Below are 18,353 nucleotides of genomic sequence, written 5' to 3' on the forward strand. Positions count from 1 at the left end.
GGGCAACAGACATAACACTTATACCTTAGGGGCATGTGTCAAACGTTGAAAGCTCTAAATTACTCACACACCTTTGTACAAGCCTAAATATGTCTTTTCTGATCACTGTTAGAAATTTATTATGCACCATAGGCATATTTTTAAAAAGTAGTTCTTATTAATTCCATGATGAAGAAACAGGACAGTCTGCTATCCCCACAGGGAAGGGACCCAGAGAAACCGACTTGGGGCCCAGATGAGTTGAGAGGAGAACATTCTGAGGGAATAAACAATTTCTGGTCAAGAATGTGGACAGTCAGGTTTGGGGCTGGTCTTAGACATTAATCGGCTGCATGATCTTGAATAAGTCTTAACTCTTAAGCATCTGAGTTTCTGGTCCCATCAAATGAAAGGGCTGGATGAATCCCTCAATCTTTTTCTCAGCTCTAAAATGTTTAATGGTATACCAGCTACAGCTCGTTTGGGTTGATTTCAGTCATGTTTCTCAGGCTTGTTGGCAAGAAGGGCTCAGATGGTCCCTTCTTTTCATGACATAATTATTGGCATTGATAAAGTGCTTCCCTTTCTGTGCCACTGGCCACAGTAGGAATCCCTTTAGCCTCCTTTTAAAGTACATCTTATTATATTAGGAGTGGACTTCTCTGGTGGCTCAGAGGGTAAAGAATCTGCCTGCAATGCAAGAGACCCAGGTTCAATCCCTGGGTTTGGGAAGATCTCCTGGAGAAGAGAATGGCTACCCATTCCAGTATTCTTGCCTGGAAAATTCCATGGACAGAGGAGCCTGGTGGTCCAGAGTCCATGGGGCTCACAAAGAGCTGGGCGTGACTGACAGACTAACACTTTCACTTTTCACTATTATACTAAAAGCCCTGGAGAAAGCCCACATGGAAAGTGAGATCTTTTGGCAAAGGCCAACTATTTAAAAAACAGGCAAAGGAGACTGCTTCTTGGCCTCCTTTCTTGTGGACAATAGCATTGCGTCCACTGCTTTTATTCTAACTCATTCATGTAATTTATGGCCCAGTGGGATCCTTACCTAAAATATCCACAGCCTCCGTCTATGAGAACAAGAGCCCTTGAAAAGGAGTTGGTTAAGTTCCACCTGTAGGTATAACCTTCTACTACTCATATGATCTTCCTGGGCCATGGCTTCCCTAACTCTTAGGATAAACAGTGGACTGGCTCAGTTTTTCCATTCTTTTCAGATGTAACCTGCAAAGATCTGCGTGGGAGAAGTCTGTCTTCACCCCTGTAAACCAAACTTTGTCAATGAATTCTAGAAAACCAGATAGTGGATTCACACCTGGATAAGGTAAACCTGCTCATTAAGACAACAGCCGTGCTGTCTCCACTGGGACACGGAGAGATGGGGACTTGGTAGCAATTGTCAGTGTGAGATGGTGGACACATATGACGTCACCGCTTACCTGACATCATTCAGTTCGTAATAGACATTTCTGCTTTCGTCTTTGATGTAAATGGCGACACTGGGCGACTCCAGCATTTTCATGGTGAGCTGCTGTGGAAAGGCACTTACGAAGAGAGCACGGATTGTGTCTGCACTTGTAATCTCGTTTGGCATCCTGAGCTGCTTGGTTTCATCTCCGTACTGGAGATAAAGAACCCCTGCACACAAGATGGACACAGTTATCAGCCACAGCTCAAGACTCACACGACACACAGCACAAGCTAAGCCACTTCCATCCGACCGCAGGCAGGAATGTGCCAGATGCGCTTGCAAAAAAGCACATCACAAGAGACGTGACCTTGGAATTTTCAAGAAACACACTCTCTGGTTATGATGTAAATACCTTATTCTTTAGAGTCAAGGCAGGTGTTACAGAGGCTCCTTTTTAACTATTTTAAAAACCAAAGGACAAGAAGCTAACCCTTGGTAGCCTAAAGCAAAACACAATATTTAATTCCCTTGAAAGGTGTATTTAGGAATCTGACCCCATTGGGTGAATTTTTCCCCCCAAGTCTTTAACGAGGGACACAATCATGATAGCAACAGGCCAGTGACATAAAGTCTTTTTAAGATTTATTTTGAAGTGGACCTATTTTACAGTCTTTATTGAATTTGTTACAATATTACTTCTGTTTTATGTGTTGGTTTTTTGTCCTCCAGGCATGTGGGATCTTAGCTTCCGGACCATGGATCAAACCCACACCCCCTGCATTGAAAGATGAAGTCTTAACCACTGGACCACCAGGGGAGTCCCTAGTTTAAGTCTTTATAGTCCATCCAGAAATGTGCTTGAAGTGGAAATGCTACAGTATTTCTGGGGCTCTACTACATATTGAATGTTTCTACCAAAAGAAAATATTTACACGAGTCTGGTGTCCTAATGTATCAGAAAGAAAATGGAAAAAAATCAGTTACATCAACACAAGCACAGGATGATAGCATCTTAGAGTTCCAGGGGGCATGTGGCTCCTGTGAACCATGCCTCCCAGCCATCAAGCCCCTGTGGAGCGTAGCCCCCTCCTCCTGGAGGCTAGGTTTGGCCACGTGACTTGCTTTGGCCAATGAGACGCCAGCAAATGTGATGCAAAACGGAGGCTCGGCACATGTTTGCATGTGGGAGCTTGTCTTCTTGTTGAGCATGGTCTTGTCTGAATCCTCTCAGAACCAAACTTCTGGGGAGTCTAACTGAGCCACGCTGGGAGGCCACATGAAGAAAAAACTGGAAGCCCTGACTGATGCCCCCCACCAGGCACCATTCTCCAGCCAGGACCACCGGCCAGTTATGTGGGTGCGCCAACTTGAGGAGGGAACCCTGGGCCTCAGGAGAGCCGTGCCAGCCAATGTGGAACAGAAACAAGACCCTCCCTGGAAAGCCTGCCCAAATGGCAGAATCACGAGCAAATACGTAATTGTGGTTGTTTTCCGTCATTATGTTTAGGGTCGCTTGTTATTCAGAGACAGGTGACTTGAGGCGGGGGAGGGAAGATCCCGATGTTGAACTTGAATCCCACTTCCTGTGAGAATCTACTGAGGCCCTCTCCCACTACCACTGGCGTAGTCGTTGGCAGGAGAGACTCAAAAGAAAAGAGACTATGACTTGTGGTTAAATACAACAGCTCATGCAACTGATTTATTTCTGTCTCCTTCTGACATTCCATTCAGATGACAATGAAGAATTAAGAAAGCATAAATCAAAGAATTAAGGGGGTGAGAGAGGAAACAATAACGGACCATGGAAAGCTGACACCTAGGTCTTCAGACACAGAATTCTGCTTAATTGCAGGGCTTGGAGAAGCTCAGGAAATGAGGCACCAGATCCTCCTGAAGGTAGGAATGCAGAGTGCCTGGAAAGCATGAGGGCTGACTGCAACTTTTTAATGGTACACTTTCCCTGGGCGGCTCTCCTAGTGGCTTAGCAGTAAAGAATCCTCCTGCTAATGCAAGAGACGCAGGTTTGATCCCTGAGTCGGGAAGATCCCCTGGAGAAGGAAATGGCAACCCCCTCCAGTATTCTTGCCTGGGAAATTCCATGGACAGAAGAATCTGGCGGGCTATAGTCCACGGGGTTGCAAAGAGTCGGACACAACTTAGCGACTGACTATACTACAACAGCAACAAGTTTCCCCATCACCTTTCCATCCCATTCAGCCAAGCAACTCCACAAATCCACAGCACAAACTGAAAGAGGAGGAGCCAGTGGACTGGATTCTGGCTCACCAGACATAGGGGAAGGTGTGTGAGGTCCCCTCTGTCTGAATTCTGGGCAAAGGGCTGACATCTCTGTCAGGAAACTGGAGGAAGCCCTGGAGGAAAGCTGACTGTCCTCTGAGAGGAGACCAACAGAGTTTTGAGGGTAAGATTCTGATTCTGTCTGGTCATCCCATTACAAAGCAGCCCAGGCCACATACAAGAGCTTCCAGTGAGTACAACCATGCTTTGCTTATGCATGAACAGACCAGCAAGGATTACCAGACATTTCATAAAGCCTCTTTCATGTTAGAAACAAACAGAAAACAGAAACTTAGAAGCGATGAGACAGTCTGAGAAAGGGGGAACATTTGGAGAGCAAGAACGAGCTCTGGGAACCATGAGAACAGAAACGACAAATTCAGTGGAGAAGAAAAAGTTGACGAAATCTCAAAAAGGGCACCAAAAAAGACTAAGGGATGGGAAAAGGGTGAGAACCAATTAAAAAAAGAGAGAGAATTACCTCAGAGCCTCTCAATTCCTAATAATGGGGACTTGGGTAAGGAGGTCAAAAATACAGAGCAATTTTTCAAAGGTATTATAAGAATTTTTTTTGTCTCCCCAAACTGAAGACATGAAGTTGGAGACTGAACAGGTTCATGAGGGAGGGACTTCCCCGGTGGTCCTGTGGTTAAGACTCGGAGCTTCTGATAAAGAGGGGCATGGGTTCGATTCCTGGTCAAGGAACTAAGATCCTGTATGCTGCAAGGCATGGCCAAAAAAAAAGGTTCGTGAAATGCTAAAGGCAATCAGGCTTGGCACTGAGACATTCCAGATGGCAGGGGAAAAACAGAGGTTCCTACAAGTTCCCAGGGGGCGGGAAGCAAAGTCACAAAGGAAAAAGCAGGAGTCAGAAGGGCATTCGCTTTCTCAACAGCAGCCCAGAAACCAAAGACAATGGAGAAATGGTCTCAAAAATCTGGGAGAAATATTTTCTATCTAGGTCTATATTTATCCAAACCATTAATCGGGTCTTTCATTCAAGTCAGCTTCCCAGCCATGCCTTCCCTCACCACCTACTCCAAAATTTCAGCACCCTTTCTGCTTCATATTTCATACCTGCAACTCCTGTTTCATTTCTGTTCCTGAGAGTTTTTCACTATTTACTCTAATCCATATATTCACAATTACTAGTGTTTATTGTCAAAATGGAAGCTTCATGGGGCTGGGGATTTTTTTGTTGTTAATTTTTGGCTGTGCTGGGTCTTCACTGCTGTGCCTGAGGTTTCTCTGGTTGAGGCGAGTGGGGGCTACTCTTTAGTTGAGGTAGGTAGGCTTCTCATTACAGTGGCTTCTCTAGTTTTGAAGCATGGGCTCTAAGGACACGAGGTTCAGTAATTGAGGCACACGAGCTTAGTTGCTCCGTGGCATGTGGGATCTTCCCAGACCAGGAATGGAACCCGTGTACCTGGCATTGGCAAGTGGATTTTTCTTCACTGTACTAGCAGGGAAGTCCAGGATTTTTTTTTTAATAAAATAGAAGCTTCATGAAACTAGGGATTTTTTAAAAAATAATTCCTCTGGTCTTCTTTTTATTTGTTTATTTACTTATTGGCCGTTCTGCACAACTTACAAGATCTTAGCTCCATGACCAAGGATTGAATCTGCATCCTCGGCAATGAAAGTGCAGAGTCCCAACCACTGGACCACCAGGGGAATTCCCACCAGGGATTTTTTGTTTTAATTGCATTTTTAAAAACAGGTTTTGGGGGTTTTGTTGGTCAAGCTGGGCAGCATGTGGGATGTTAGTTCCCCAACCAGGGATTGAACTTGGGCCCCCTGCATTGGAAGCACAGAGTCTTAACCACTGAACCACCTGGGAAGTCCCAGGGATTCTTTTTAAGATGTTTTTTGTTGTTGTTATTTGCCTTGGTATCCTTAGGACTTGTGATACAACTTGTGATGTAGTAGGTTCTTAATATGTATTTGTTGAATGAATGAATGGTTTATTAATATTGGTCATCCAAAAGGAATGTTCATTTGGGATCTGTTCGGGCTGTAAGAGCTTTTGCTGCATGATGTAGGAATCTCGTTCCTGATTTGGACACACACGAGAACCACATTCTGAAGTGTCCATCTCCTTGATCAGAGTAGTCCTTTCACACAAGCATAAGCAGCTCACTTTCTCTTCTCCATCACTGTTTTGATCCTCAGCTTCTTCAAGGAGTTAGTTTTCCAGAACTTCCACACTGCTACACATTTTGCAGAGTACAGAAAAACTCTTTCAAGCCTGTCTGACCATAGATTGTGCAACGTCTCTGCCCCAAACAGGAGATGCGGTGACTCTCCATGTGATTGCTAATGTCATATCCGAAGGCCAGAACCACGTTTGAGGTCTGGGCCTCAACCATGCCTGGGCGGGGCCCCTGTTCAAGGACCACTTGTGGCCTCCCTACAGTCAGATATCACAGCCTCATTCCCCCCAGAAGAGCCTGGTTTTCATTCCCACATCTGCATTCTGTACGTGTGTGTGCTTGAAATAGAATTTGCAGGCTGCTCTGAGGGAAAAGAAAAAAAAAATTGGGCCTGAACTATGGTTACCTCAGGGTCTGGCTAGTGTGGCTGCCAGCTGGGTACACAAGTCCAGTTACAGATCATGAAAATCCGGAGAAGATGGAAAAGATGCCTTTATGAACAGAGGAGAGCAGTCTTTTTACACTTGGTTCAGCCTGCCTTCTCAGTTCAGGAAAGGTATTTAGAAACGCTTAAACTAAGAAGGAACTCTCTTAATCTATGGTGGCGTTTTGTTGGCACGGTGGTGGGATTCAGCAAGCCCTGGCATTCTGCCCTCCCTCTGAGTGAGGGCTGGCTGCTCCAGATTTAGAGGAAGTCTGAAGGACTTTGGATGAGAAGTTCCCTTTTTATGAAGAAGGAAAGAGGACCGGGGAAATACATTTATTTATAGGATGTCTGCTCTGTGTCAGAAACAGTACCCGTGTAATTTCATGGAATCAGCATCTCTGAGGAGATTGGTGTGATGCCCCCATTTCACAGAAAGGGAAAAGGAAGTTTGGAAGGTCCAGGTAGCTAGCCTCAAGTTACAGGTAGTAAAATGGCTTAACTAGCTTATATATCCATTTGGTGAAGCCACAGAAGCCACGATCTCTCCCTGGAAGCACACAGCCTCTGAAATTTTGCATTAAGCTACATTCATCTCCTCCAACTGTCCTCTTTGGACCATCTTAGCTGTCCTCACACTTTTAGCCTGACCATCTGCTGGAAGATGTGGAAGCATGATGGGGGCAGCTTGGAAAAAAGATTCCTATTTTGAAATCAACCAAAGTAAATGATGACACGTGGTTAGAAAGAATCCACGTGCTAGGGGGAGTGGAGGAAGGCCCAGAGCCCTAACGCAGGAGTGCTGAAAGGAACCCCACAGTATCCGTGGACCTTCTGAGAAGCCTCAAGGGTTCTTCCATCTCAACGGCTCTACAAAGGGGAAGCCTATTTGTCACCAACAGCTTTTGGTGACATGTTGTAAAAAACGAAATGCACTTGGCAGGTCACGTGGTGTCACACACTGCCATAATCTTCTGAATCTCAGAATCCGTTCCAGAGTTTGGGATAGCTTCTAAAATGTTCTTTATCTTCATATAGGATGTAAGGGTTTGCACTGTGTGACCACGCTATGAACTGAGTATTTGTGTTCCTCCAAAATGCATGTTAAAACCTTAATTCTTATGGTGATAGTATGTGGAGGTGGTGCTTCTGGGAGGTGATTAGGTCATGAGGGTGCTACCCCCCACACCCCGTCATGGGAATAGCACCCTTAGAAGAAGAGACATGGGAGAGCTTCTTTTCTATCTCTGCTCTCTGGTTTGTGGGAATACAGTGAGATTATAGCAATCTGCAAACCAGGAAGTGGGTCCTCCCCAGACACTGACCTTGAACCTCCCAGTCTCTGCAACAGTGGAAAATACATTGTTGTTTAAGATACTCTGTCTTGGGTAATTTGTGACAGCACCCCAAACCAACTAAAAGAGATCTCAACCTTCTCTTCTTACCCATTAACCCCAAACGATGCTCCATTCCTAGGGCATCACGGTTGTGTTGGCCAGTCTGCTGCTCTGTGACCTTATCAAGCACGTCCACTCTCCACACTGGGCCATCTGCTTGGAGGACTTTCTCACCACTTCTTTGCTTGGCACACACACTACCTCTGAGTCACTTTCCCAAACGCTCCTCCAGCACTTTTCCATTAACTATTTAAGAATTTTTCTCAAATACGTCTTACTGAAATTGCAAGCATGGCTTTTAATTTTGCATTACAATTAGCTGTATTCATCAGAGGGTAATATATAGTAAAATATTAGGTGTATAGTAGCTGCTCAAACATCGTTTAGTTGAAATGAATTGAATTCTCCCTGTAACGTGGCCAACTTAATTTGATGTGTGCCTGCCTTCTGGAATGCCTTCTACAGTCTCCCCTAAATAGCATTTTTCACAGCCAGATAATGGTGACAATTCCAAATGACCTAAATTCCTCAGTTTCTCCAAATTCAATTTAAGACTAGGCAAATCAATACGTGCAGTGTAACAATGGCAAATGGCTAATGCCTTAAAAATAAAAAGAGCTGTTACGAGTACTTTCTGATGGAAAACTAACAGTTTTCCGTTTAATAAGAAAAAATATGATTATTAAAGTAAAGATAGCCTCATGAAATTAGCAAAAAATTTAGTTTGGCTACTTTGGGTCTTAGCTGCATCAAGTGGGATCTCTCGTTGCTGCAGGCAGCCTCTCTAGCTGCTGCGCTTGGGCTCAGCAGTTGTAGCACAGGCTTAGTTGCCCTGAGGCATGTGGGATCTTAGTTCTCCGACCAGGTTTCAAACCTGTGTCCCCTGCATTGCAAGGTGGATACGTAACCACTGGACCATCAGGGAAATCCCAGCAAAGGTTTTCACAATACAATAAATATCGCTGACAGGAGATGAGAAAGCGAGTTTTCTCACATACCACTGTTTGGAAAGTAAGTTGATGCTACTTCTCCAAAGAGCTATTTGTCAGTATGCATCAAGAGCCCCCCCAAATATAAATATGGTTTGAGCCACTTCTACACGTTATGCACAAAGATGTATTTACCAGGATGCTCAATAAAGCATCGTTTATAAGAATAACAGGGCAGGGGTGGGAGGGGAGGGGATTCCAACATTAGAGGATTCAGGATTCACTTAATAAATCAATTCATCTACTACACATCCACTCACTGTAACACTATCCTGTTATTAAAAGGAATTCTAAGTGAAAATGGCAATGAGAAAAAAAGTTGTATTATGAAACAGAAAGGAACCAGATTTTTTAAAAAATCAATTAATCACCTAATGGCAGTGATGGACCCAAGTTTTGTGGGGCCTGAAGCTTATGACAATTTCGACTCCTTAAGAATAAGACTACAAAGTTAGAAACAAAAAATTCACTATGAAAGTAAATTATTGATTTATAGGGGCCTGAACCTTGGTTTCCCCAGGTTCATGGTTAAGTCTACCTATTTGATGAATGTCCAGAGAGGTTGTCTTTGGGTGGTTAAGTTCATGGGTGATGTCCTCTTCATCAAGATTTTCTATATTTTTTACATTTTCTCAATTAGAATGCTTTGATTTGATCATCTTAAAAAGTAACTACCACAGATCTAAAGAGACTGGCCAATTAGGGTTCCTACTCAGTTAATTAGGTAATTTTTCAAGACAGAAGAGATGGGCCACAGGAGGGGAACATATGAAACTTTCAGTGGAGCTGGCAGAATATAAATTGGTATCTGAAATGGGGAAGACATTGGTATTTAAAATAAGCGAAAGATTCCAGGGTAGTTAATATCGTGGCATATCCTTAAGAGACTGAATTTAAGAGGCCTCTGATTTAAAAACAGAAGTGCAGGGACTTCCCTGGCCAGACAGTAGTTAAGTCTCCATGCTTGCACTGCAGGAGGCCTGAGTTCTATCCCTGGTTGGGGAATAAGATCCCACATGCGGCAAAGTATGGCCAAAAACTTAAAAAAAAAAAAAAAATCAGTTATCAAGAAAAAAAAAGTGGAAATAAAAAGAACAACAAGAAGTGTAATGCACTGAAATGTAGTTTGGAAGGACCTGCAGAAATGGCTTCATTCATTCAAGACACCAGCCCCTATTTTGTGCTCGGCACCATGCCAAGGCTGGGAGGTACAATGGTAAACCAAGGGTCACACCCTGTGTTCTAACCCACATAGTGGTTCCATAAAATGACCCTGTTATTTAGACCTTAACAATTCAGATCTGACACCAGCTGACATTTTGTTTCAGACACAGTAGCAATTTGAAGACCAGGCCACATGTGTTCCTTGAAAAACGCTAGCATGCCCCCTGATGTCCCAAACGTTTCACATCCTGAGAGGACTCATGCTGCCACGCCCCTTCCTAGGGAATAGCTTTTCAAGTAGGGGACAAAGCAAGATGGCAAGCATTGTCTTGCAAAGAAGAGAATGATAAGAGAAAAATTATTCTCCATGGAAAGTCTGGATGCTCCTTTTTTCTGGAATAACTTTACTCTCAGATTTTACTTTGATTTAGGTAACGACCAAATCTTTGCTGCAGTATCTGAGGTGGATGACATCAATCAGATCTTTTCTTATGTCTTTCAGACATGTGATATTTAAAGCCAAGGCAAGACTCCGTTAAGTCTTTTAACTGATTTATCTTCTACACCAGGCAACTATGGGAAACCCTCTGGAGAGTCTTAATGAGGGGCTGAAAAATTGCTACAGCAATTTTAAGAGAAATCCTAATTTAGATTGTGCCTTACAGAGTCATGGGGCTTCCCTTGTGGCTCAGCTGGTAAAGAATCCGCCTGCAATGTGGGAGACCTGGGTTCGATCCCTGGGTTGGAAGATCCCCTGGAAAAGGGAAAGGCTATCCACTCTAGTATTCTGGCCTGGAGAATTCCATTAACTGTATAGTTCATGAGGTCGCAAAGAGTCGGACACAACTGAGTGACTATCACTTACAGAGTCATAATTGTGGAGAAACCTGTGTTTAAAAGTTAAATATTGTAGGGAATTCCCTGGTGGTCCAGTGGTTAAGAATCCGCCTTCCAGGGCAGGGGACCTGGGTTTGATCCCTGTTCTGGGAATCAAGATCCAGAAATGAAGCCTGCATGCCGCAACTAGACTACACACCACGACTAGAGAGAAGCTGTATACCTCAAATCAAAGATCCCGAGGCAGGCAAATCTCTCTCTCTATATATAGACACACACACACACAAAGATCCCGAGGCAGCCAAGTATCTCTCTCTCTCCACACACACACACACACACACACACACACACACATATTTATTTATAGTTAAATATGATAGAGCCTTGCCCAACAACCCGAGTGCCAGCAGTCACTGAACGGATATTCTTCTGGGAGGCACTCGTTCTTGACACGGAGTATTAGTAATGGCATCATTGGCACTTAACCCGTTAACTTGGTTTTGTTCCAGACATATTGGCACAGTTGGGACTCAAGAGAAATGATAATACCATTGAAGTGAGCATCTCTAAGCATTTCTCTAAAAAGCACTAATATGTGTTGATAACTTTTGGAATTCAAGCAGAGTTAAAGATGTGAATGTCTAAGACGCTGATTTCTGGGGCCACGAGCCTAATGATTCCCAATGGATCTTACTGCCTTCTTATGTGGATAGTTAGAAACTTGACTAGGAAGTTCCCTGCGCAGTCACTACAGAACCTGCAGTGAGGCAACTGAGTCAATAATCTTAAAGGTTACTCAACAATTAAGGCAAGACTTATTATAAGAAAATGCAGTGATAAACATTGTAACTGTGAGTATGCTACAACTGAAACTGGATTCTTTCTTACACTTAGGGTGAACTGCTGGTTCAATTAAACCTTGCCAGACCAACTCATTTTATAAGGCTAGTATTCACCTGGGTATTAGGAAAGCCATAAAAGGGAAGACTTCAAATTTAAATGTAATCTCTTAATTAAACATCAGCAATGCGAATCTAGCAATGTATGAAAAAAATACATCATGACCAAGAAGAGTTCATCTCAGGAATGTAAAAATAGTTTAACACTAGAAAATCTAGTACTAATGTGTCCTGCAATAATATATAAGTAAAGGGAAACTACAATAATCTTAACAATGTCAGAAAAATGTTAAGAAAAATCTAAAATCCATTCAGAATTTTTAAAAAATACATTAACCTAAGAATTAAAGAGAACTTTAACGAGTTCAAGAGAACAGATGTATATGTTTAATTTTGGTAATGTCTATTACATTATTGTATTTTCTGTACTTTTTTTTGGAGGCAGACGCTTTAACCTCTGAGCCACCAGGGAAGCCCTCCCCAAAATTAAAGACGAAATCAGTTTGTTATATGGTAAAATCAAGATCTAACACATCTAAATAGGGCTTCTTCCACAAAGCGTCCAGATCTGACCTAGGAGCTTAAACCTGGATGCAGTTATGGAAATATGGATGTTTTCCTTGACTTTTGATTAAACAAGTGGGTCCAGAAGTTCTATGATATAGAACCAAAGAGTAAAGGCCACGAAAGGAAGAAGATTTTCTTAAAGAACAGATGTATAAAAGTATAATACTCAGGGCCCCAGAAAAAAATTAATTGGCCTTTTAGGGATATGAAAAGTGCAACTTCATAGAATTTTCAAAGAATGTTTACAAAGTATTAGAAAGACTTCGCTATAAATCAAATGTATATACCCATCCCCACTAGGAGATTTAAACATTGTGCATGGTTTTCAATCATACTGATTAGCAGATTTAAGCCCAGAGATTATGGACATTAGTGAGAAACCATCTGAGTTAATTGGAAATCTATTTTCTTCTATGTTAAATTACTAGTGTTTTACATAATAATAATCAGTAATTATTTTGGATGAATGAATATATCTTTAGAAAACTTTTCAGTATGAAATGATAGTTTTTATAGAAGTTACATGTAGATTTATGAATTTTATTATTCATAATTTAGTTTCTACTGTTATGTGAAAATTAGCCTACTTGAAAAGATATCACCTGTCTGGTCCCCGAGTTGGGGGAAAAAGACTTTGCGAGGTGTAATGGGCCAAACTTCTTTTCCCCTCTGGCCAGCAAACATCAGGATCATTAACAATTCCCGGAGGAAACTTTCAGGGTAAATGAGAACAGTGCTGCTTCTTTACACTTTTACAGCCAAAGTCACGTGAGTGACAAAACACGAATGTCATCCTTTGATGACTAAGGTTGTAAACAAATGCCACAGACCCATAGCTGTGTTTTCAAATCCATGTTGTTTTTAAAAACGGGACTATAATTGCTTTACATTGTTGTGTTAGTTTCTGCTGTACCACAAAGTCAATCAGCTATATGTATGCATATATCCCATACCTCGTGGGCCTCCCTCCCACCACCACCCCCATCCCACCCTTCTAGGTCATCACAGAGCACACAGCTGAGCTTCCGGTACTTTACAGAGAGTTCCCACCGATCACCTTCATGTTTTAAAAGCATGAAGTGGAAATGCTTGGACTCCAAAGAGCCTTTGGTGCCGCCTCTTCCTACATCTTTCCCTTCCTCACCCTCGTTTCTGGACTCCACATCTTAGTTTCCTTCTGAGGCCCAGCCTTCTGCCAGGGTCCCTGTTCCCAGTAATTCTAGTCTCTGTCTGTCTCTTGGCTCTCATGGGACTCATCCACTCTTCCAGCACCTCATGGAAATACGTGGGGATAAAAACCCAGCCTTTTGCAAACGGCTGGCCTTTGCCACCCTCAGGGCTGGGGGTGCATCCACACATGTAATAGGACCTGAAATCGGGGAGCGCTTCGGTCAGTCGGAGGGCGATGTTCTGAGCACGGGCAGCCACTGACGAATACTCGGGAACACTCACGTCTCCCTCCTGGCTTTTCTGCCCCCAGGTCTGGAGAAGGCAGAGCAGCTGGAAATGTGATGGACAGGGAGGGTGCAGCACGCGCTGAGCGGCTGGTCCTCCTCGGGGCTGCTTTTTCTCAGCTTCTTTCTGGGTGCCTGAGGGGGAGGCTCAGAATGTTTTGTGCCGAGTGGTGAGAAAGAGGGTGTGGGCTGTTCGGGGAATTCACATCTCACTGGCCTTCATTTCAAAGCTTTTAAAAAAGACTTGCTCCATCACATGAGAAACATAAAGGAACTAACCCATGCCAGCTCCCAGAGGAATCATCAGCCTCTCTCAATGCCTGTGATATGATTTTTTTTTAATTGAAGTATAGCTGATCTATAATGCTGTGTTAATTTCTGCAGTACAGCAGCAAAGTGGTTCAGTTATATCTGATGGAAGGGCAGGGCTTCTGTGTGTAAAGTCCTGATGGAGTAAGGGGCTGGAGGAGGAGGTGACAAAGAGGCCTGTCCCGGGGGCTACACTCTGGAGCCGCTCCCCACCCCCAACATCGGCGTGTGCACCCCCAAGTGCTGCGGGTGGGGACCAAGGCTCTGCCGTTCGCAGGGAGTGTGCAGGGAGCTTGTGTCTGCAGGTGAGCTTCACTTACAAGCAAAACGTGAAAGCAGCTGGTGGGAGAGGGGCTTCCCTGGTGGCCCGGGGTTGGGACTCCGTGCTTTCAACACAGGGAGTACAGGTTTGATCCCTGGTCAGGAAAACAAGATCCCACATGCCCATGGCACGACAAAAAAAAATAAGAGAGAGAGAGAGATGGAGGGAGAATCAGAAGGAAGCTGGGCTGCTGCAGGTTGAGGGTGAGGCAGACCTCCTCCACCTCATGGTCAAGCAGAGAACTCTGAGAATTTCAAAAATACTAAAATCAAATCTGCCTTGAAAGGTTGTTACGAAGGTATGCTGGTCAAAGCATGAGGCTAGAACATATTCCACCTAATGGGCGTCAGCTTGATTTCCAGCTTTAAAAATATTTAGACACATGGGGTAGGAGCCTCTGTGTTCTTGCACCAGGCAGGCTCCTGTGTGACACAGAAGTATGAAGGATGTTTCCTGAACATCGACTAGGAATAGCATCCTCCACTGACAGCTGACTTTATGCCTATTTTTTGAGTGGTCCTCACACATGTGGGTACCCGAGGGTCCTCTACTTCTCCAAAGATTTACTTATTTTATTTTTGGTTGAATGTTGGCAGGAAAGCTGAGTCACGCTGAGCTGTTTTTCGTGTCTCCACGGTGTACACATGGCTGGACTGCTTTGGTGACAGTTTCAGCTTCGCATTTTTACCATAATGATTATGCACTAATTTTTCTGTTATTTGTTCACTATCGGATTCTTCTGAGATTTGTAACAGGCTTTCCCAGGCTGTTGTACATGTCCCCTCCACCATAACTGGCCCCAGCTGCCTGGTGGACTCTCCCAGACAAATCCGGCCGGACTCCAGCCTCGAGTGGGCAAGTGATGGAGTACAAGGTGGGTGAGGCCCTTCCTGTTCCTGCCCCTGGCCGCCCACCCGCTTCCACTCCCTGTGTCGACTCGGCCGCTCCTCCCGTGTCCTCAGGCCCATGCCAGAGGGTGTGACCCTTCTGGAAGCCTCTTTGGGGGTCTCCTGTCTTTGGCCCTCTCTACACCCTGCCCCTATGGGGAGATCTGGAATGTCCTTCTCAGCCTTGCCTGGAGGAATAAAGGGGGTCTCAAGAGACAGCGCTGTGGAAAGTGTCCCCATTTCTCTAAGCCCCAGATGCGTGCTCAGGATTGTAGTCATGTGTGTGAGGGTGTGTGAGTCAGAGAGAAGAGAGAATGGGGTGCAGATGGATCTGGCGGTCAAGTGTGCCAACCTGGGTTGAAAAATGAAAGTGCCACTGAAAAATGGCACTTGTCCTGGATGGAAGGGGCTTTACAAAGCTTTGTAAATCTCTGTAAGAGCTATTTTTTTTCTTTCTTCCTTCCTTCCTTCTTTCCTCTCTCCCTCCTTCCCTTCTTTCTTTCATGCCAGATCTTAGTTGCAGGTTTTAGCTGTGGAATACGTGATCTAGTTCCCTGACCAGGGATCAAACCCAGGCTGCCTGCACTGGGAGCGTGGAGGCTTAGCTACTGGATCACCAGGGAAGTCTTGTAAGAGGTATTCTTATCTAATACGTTGGTTCTTGCTTTACAAGCAAGTGGGAAAGGAGAGAGGTACAGCCAGTGGAACTCCAGGTGCAAGAGGGTTAGGAGATGGGGCCACGGTCTCTCTCCCAGACACTTGGCCTCCAGCCCACAGGGGCTGTACGGAGGGGCTGGCCCTGAGTGCTGGGTCCCACGACGTGACTCAATGAGCTGAGCTTTCCAGTCTGTCCTCAAAAGACCCCGAGGGACTTTATCGTACCTTTACCTTTTGCTGTCCCCTGGTACTTTCCGAAGGGCATTTCAGAGATGTGGCACACGGCTACTTCCTCCTCCTCCCCTTTGCCCCTTTGAAGTTTTGGTGCTGCCTTTTGAAAGCAGCTTCTGTTCTCCACCACACGGGCACAATCAAGAACAGATGTCCGAGGGTGGCAAAAGCAGTCTGGGAGTGGTGGGTGGGGAGGGAGGTGATGACAACGTGGCCTGCTCAGATCTGTATCCCCAGTCTCCCCGTCACTGAGGGCAAAACGCAACCCCTGCTTCCAGACTCATCCCCAATCACCTTTCTCCCTGCTTTCAGAAGTTAAGAGTCCCTCCTTCCCACCCCTAAATGCCTCAAGATCAAAATGACAATTGTTGGTATTCTTTTTCTATTTTTTTAGCTGCGTCGTGTGGCATGTGGGATCTTAGTTCCCTGACCAGGGACCAAACCTGTGGCCCCTGCAGTGGAAGCGAGAAGTTCTAACCACTGGACCACCAGGGAAGTCCCATCATTGGTGTTCTTACTGTAATCCCTGGGAATGGCAATATGCCCACAACACTTCTACCTGTTTTAATAGCTAAAGAATTTATCAAGCAAAGCTGTTTGGGGCTGCCCCATCACGACACGCATTGGACATGCAGAGTCCCTCCCCTGGGCTGGAGGTAACCTGGAGAAACAAGACCCGACCCAAATTGCTACCGCGTCCAAGGATCTGTGCATTCTCTCAGCTTTATCTCCTATAATAACAATTCAAATGATACATAAACATTATGCTTTAAAACAAGCATACCAGAAGGGAGAAACACAGACTATGTTCTCTTTCCACAGGACAAGTACTTCAACCTACACAGCATGCTTACGCTGGTTAAAACAACTAAAAGGAAAAGCAGACTCAATTGTTATTTTGATCCTGAAATGAAAGCTTTAGGAGAAATGTTTATGAAATTTGGGGCTGTTTCAGATTGAGAGCAGCAGCACTGCATTCACTTCAGCAGAATCAGTACCGTGAAAGACAGACTTCTTTCCTTCTAGAAGTATTTATTGAGTACCTGCATGTGCTGGCTGGCCAGCCTTCTAAACTGGGCATACAGTGGTAAGCTCAGAGATCTGTTTCCACTGATGTACAATAGACAATAAGCTCATAGACGAGAGAGTGGAGATTGTGCCAAACAACAGGGAGTAAAATAAAACAGGGTGTGGGGGGCAGAGAGCAGTGGGGTGGGAGTGGGTGGATTGCTATTTTATTCCCAGTAGTTGGATGTCCTGCTGATAAGGTATTTGAAAGAAGGGTGGGAGCAAGGCTTACAGATATCGGGGTGAAGAAATCTGGGAGAAGAACAATCCAGCCAGAGAGAGGAGTCTTGGGTCAAGAGCATGCCTGGGGCATGCAAAGGACTAGCGTTTGGAGGAGAGAGAGATGGCAAATGGATGGAGATGAGATCAGGAAGGGAGCAAGTGGTCAGACCATGTAGACTGTTTACCCTCCATGAGCTGGGAAAACAACAGAGGGTTGTGTGCAGAGGTGAGACAAGGTGAGATTTATTTACCAGGGCTGCTTTTTTAAGAACTGACTACATGAGACAAAGATTAACATCAGAAGACCACAAGAACATAAGGCAATAATCCAGGGGACAGATTATGCTGGTTTGGACCTGGGCAGAGTAGTGGTCAGATTTCTGCACAGAGTTTGACAGCAGAGTGAAGAGGATTTCCCGAAAGACTCGATATAGAATGAGATTTTTAAAAGAGGAATCAAGGAGAGTGGCAGGGTTTGGGGGTGAGCAGCTGGCAGGAGAGGGTTGCAATGTACTGATGTTGGAAGAAGTAGGTTTGGTTGGGGGAATTAGAAGTTCATTTCTAGACCTGTTAAGGGTGAGATGTCAAGTGTGTGCATGCTCAGTTGCTCGGTCCTGTCTGACTCTTTGTGACCCCATGGACTACAGCCCCCCAGGCTCCTCTGTCTATGTGATTTTCCAGGCAGCAATACTGGAGTGGGTTGCAATTTCCTTCTCCAGGGGATCTTCTTGATCCAGGGATTGAACCCATGTCTCTTGTATTGGTAGGTGGATTCTTTACCACTGAGCCACCTGAGAAGTCTGAGGTACCAAATAGTGATATGAAATATGTATCTGGGGACTTCAGGAGAGAGGTCTGGGCCAGAAGGGTCATCATCATGGTTATGCATGGAGTGTTTGTATCCCCCTCCAAATTCATATGTTGAAGTCCCAACTCTCTACATGATAGTATTTGGAGGTGGGGACTGTGGGAGGTAATTATGTCTGGATAAAGGGGTGAGGGTGGGGCTCTCATGATGGGATTAGTGTCCTTATAAAAAGAGACACCAGAGAGCTTGCCCTCTTCCTTTCTCCATG

General features: G+C 44.6%; 1 protein-coding gene across 21 annotated transcripts in view; it reads right to left on the reverse strand.

The window, feature by feature from the left end:
- The window catches only part of KIAA1217 (KIAA1217 ortholog), an 829,478-nt gene that overhangs the window by 124,056 nt on the left and 687,069 nt on the right, over nucleotides 1-18,353 (reverse strand). For all 21 annotated transcript variants that reach the window (XM_044927453.2, XM_044927454.2, XM_044927455.2 and 18 more), the window contains one exon: nucleotides 1,428-1,626. In XM_044927453.2, coding sequence (XP_044783388.1) covers nucleotides 1,428-1,626 — 199 coding nt within the window. The remainder of the gene's footprint in view (nucleotides 1-1,427; nucleotides 1,627-18,353) is intronic.

Source organism: Bubalus bubalis, chromosome 14, assembly GCF_019923935.1.
Source record: "Bubalus bubalis isolate 160015118507 breed Murrah chromosome 14, NDDB_SH_1, whole genome shotgun sequence".
Classification (NCBI taxonomy): Eukaryota; Metazoa; Chordata; class Mammalia; order Artiodactyla; family Bovidae; genus Bubalus; species Bubalus bubalis.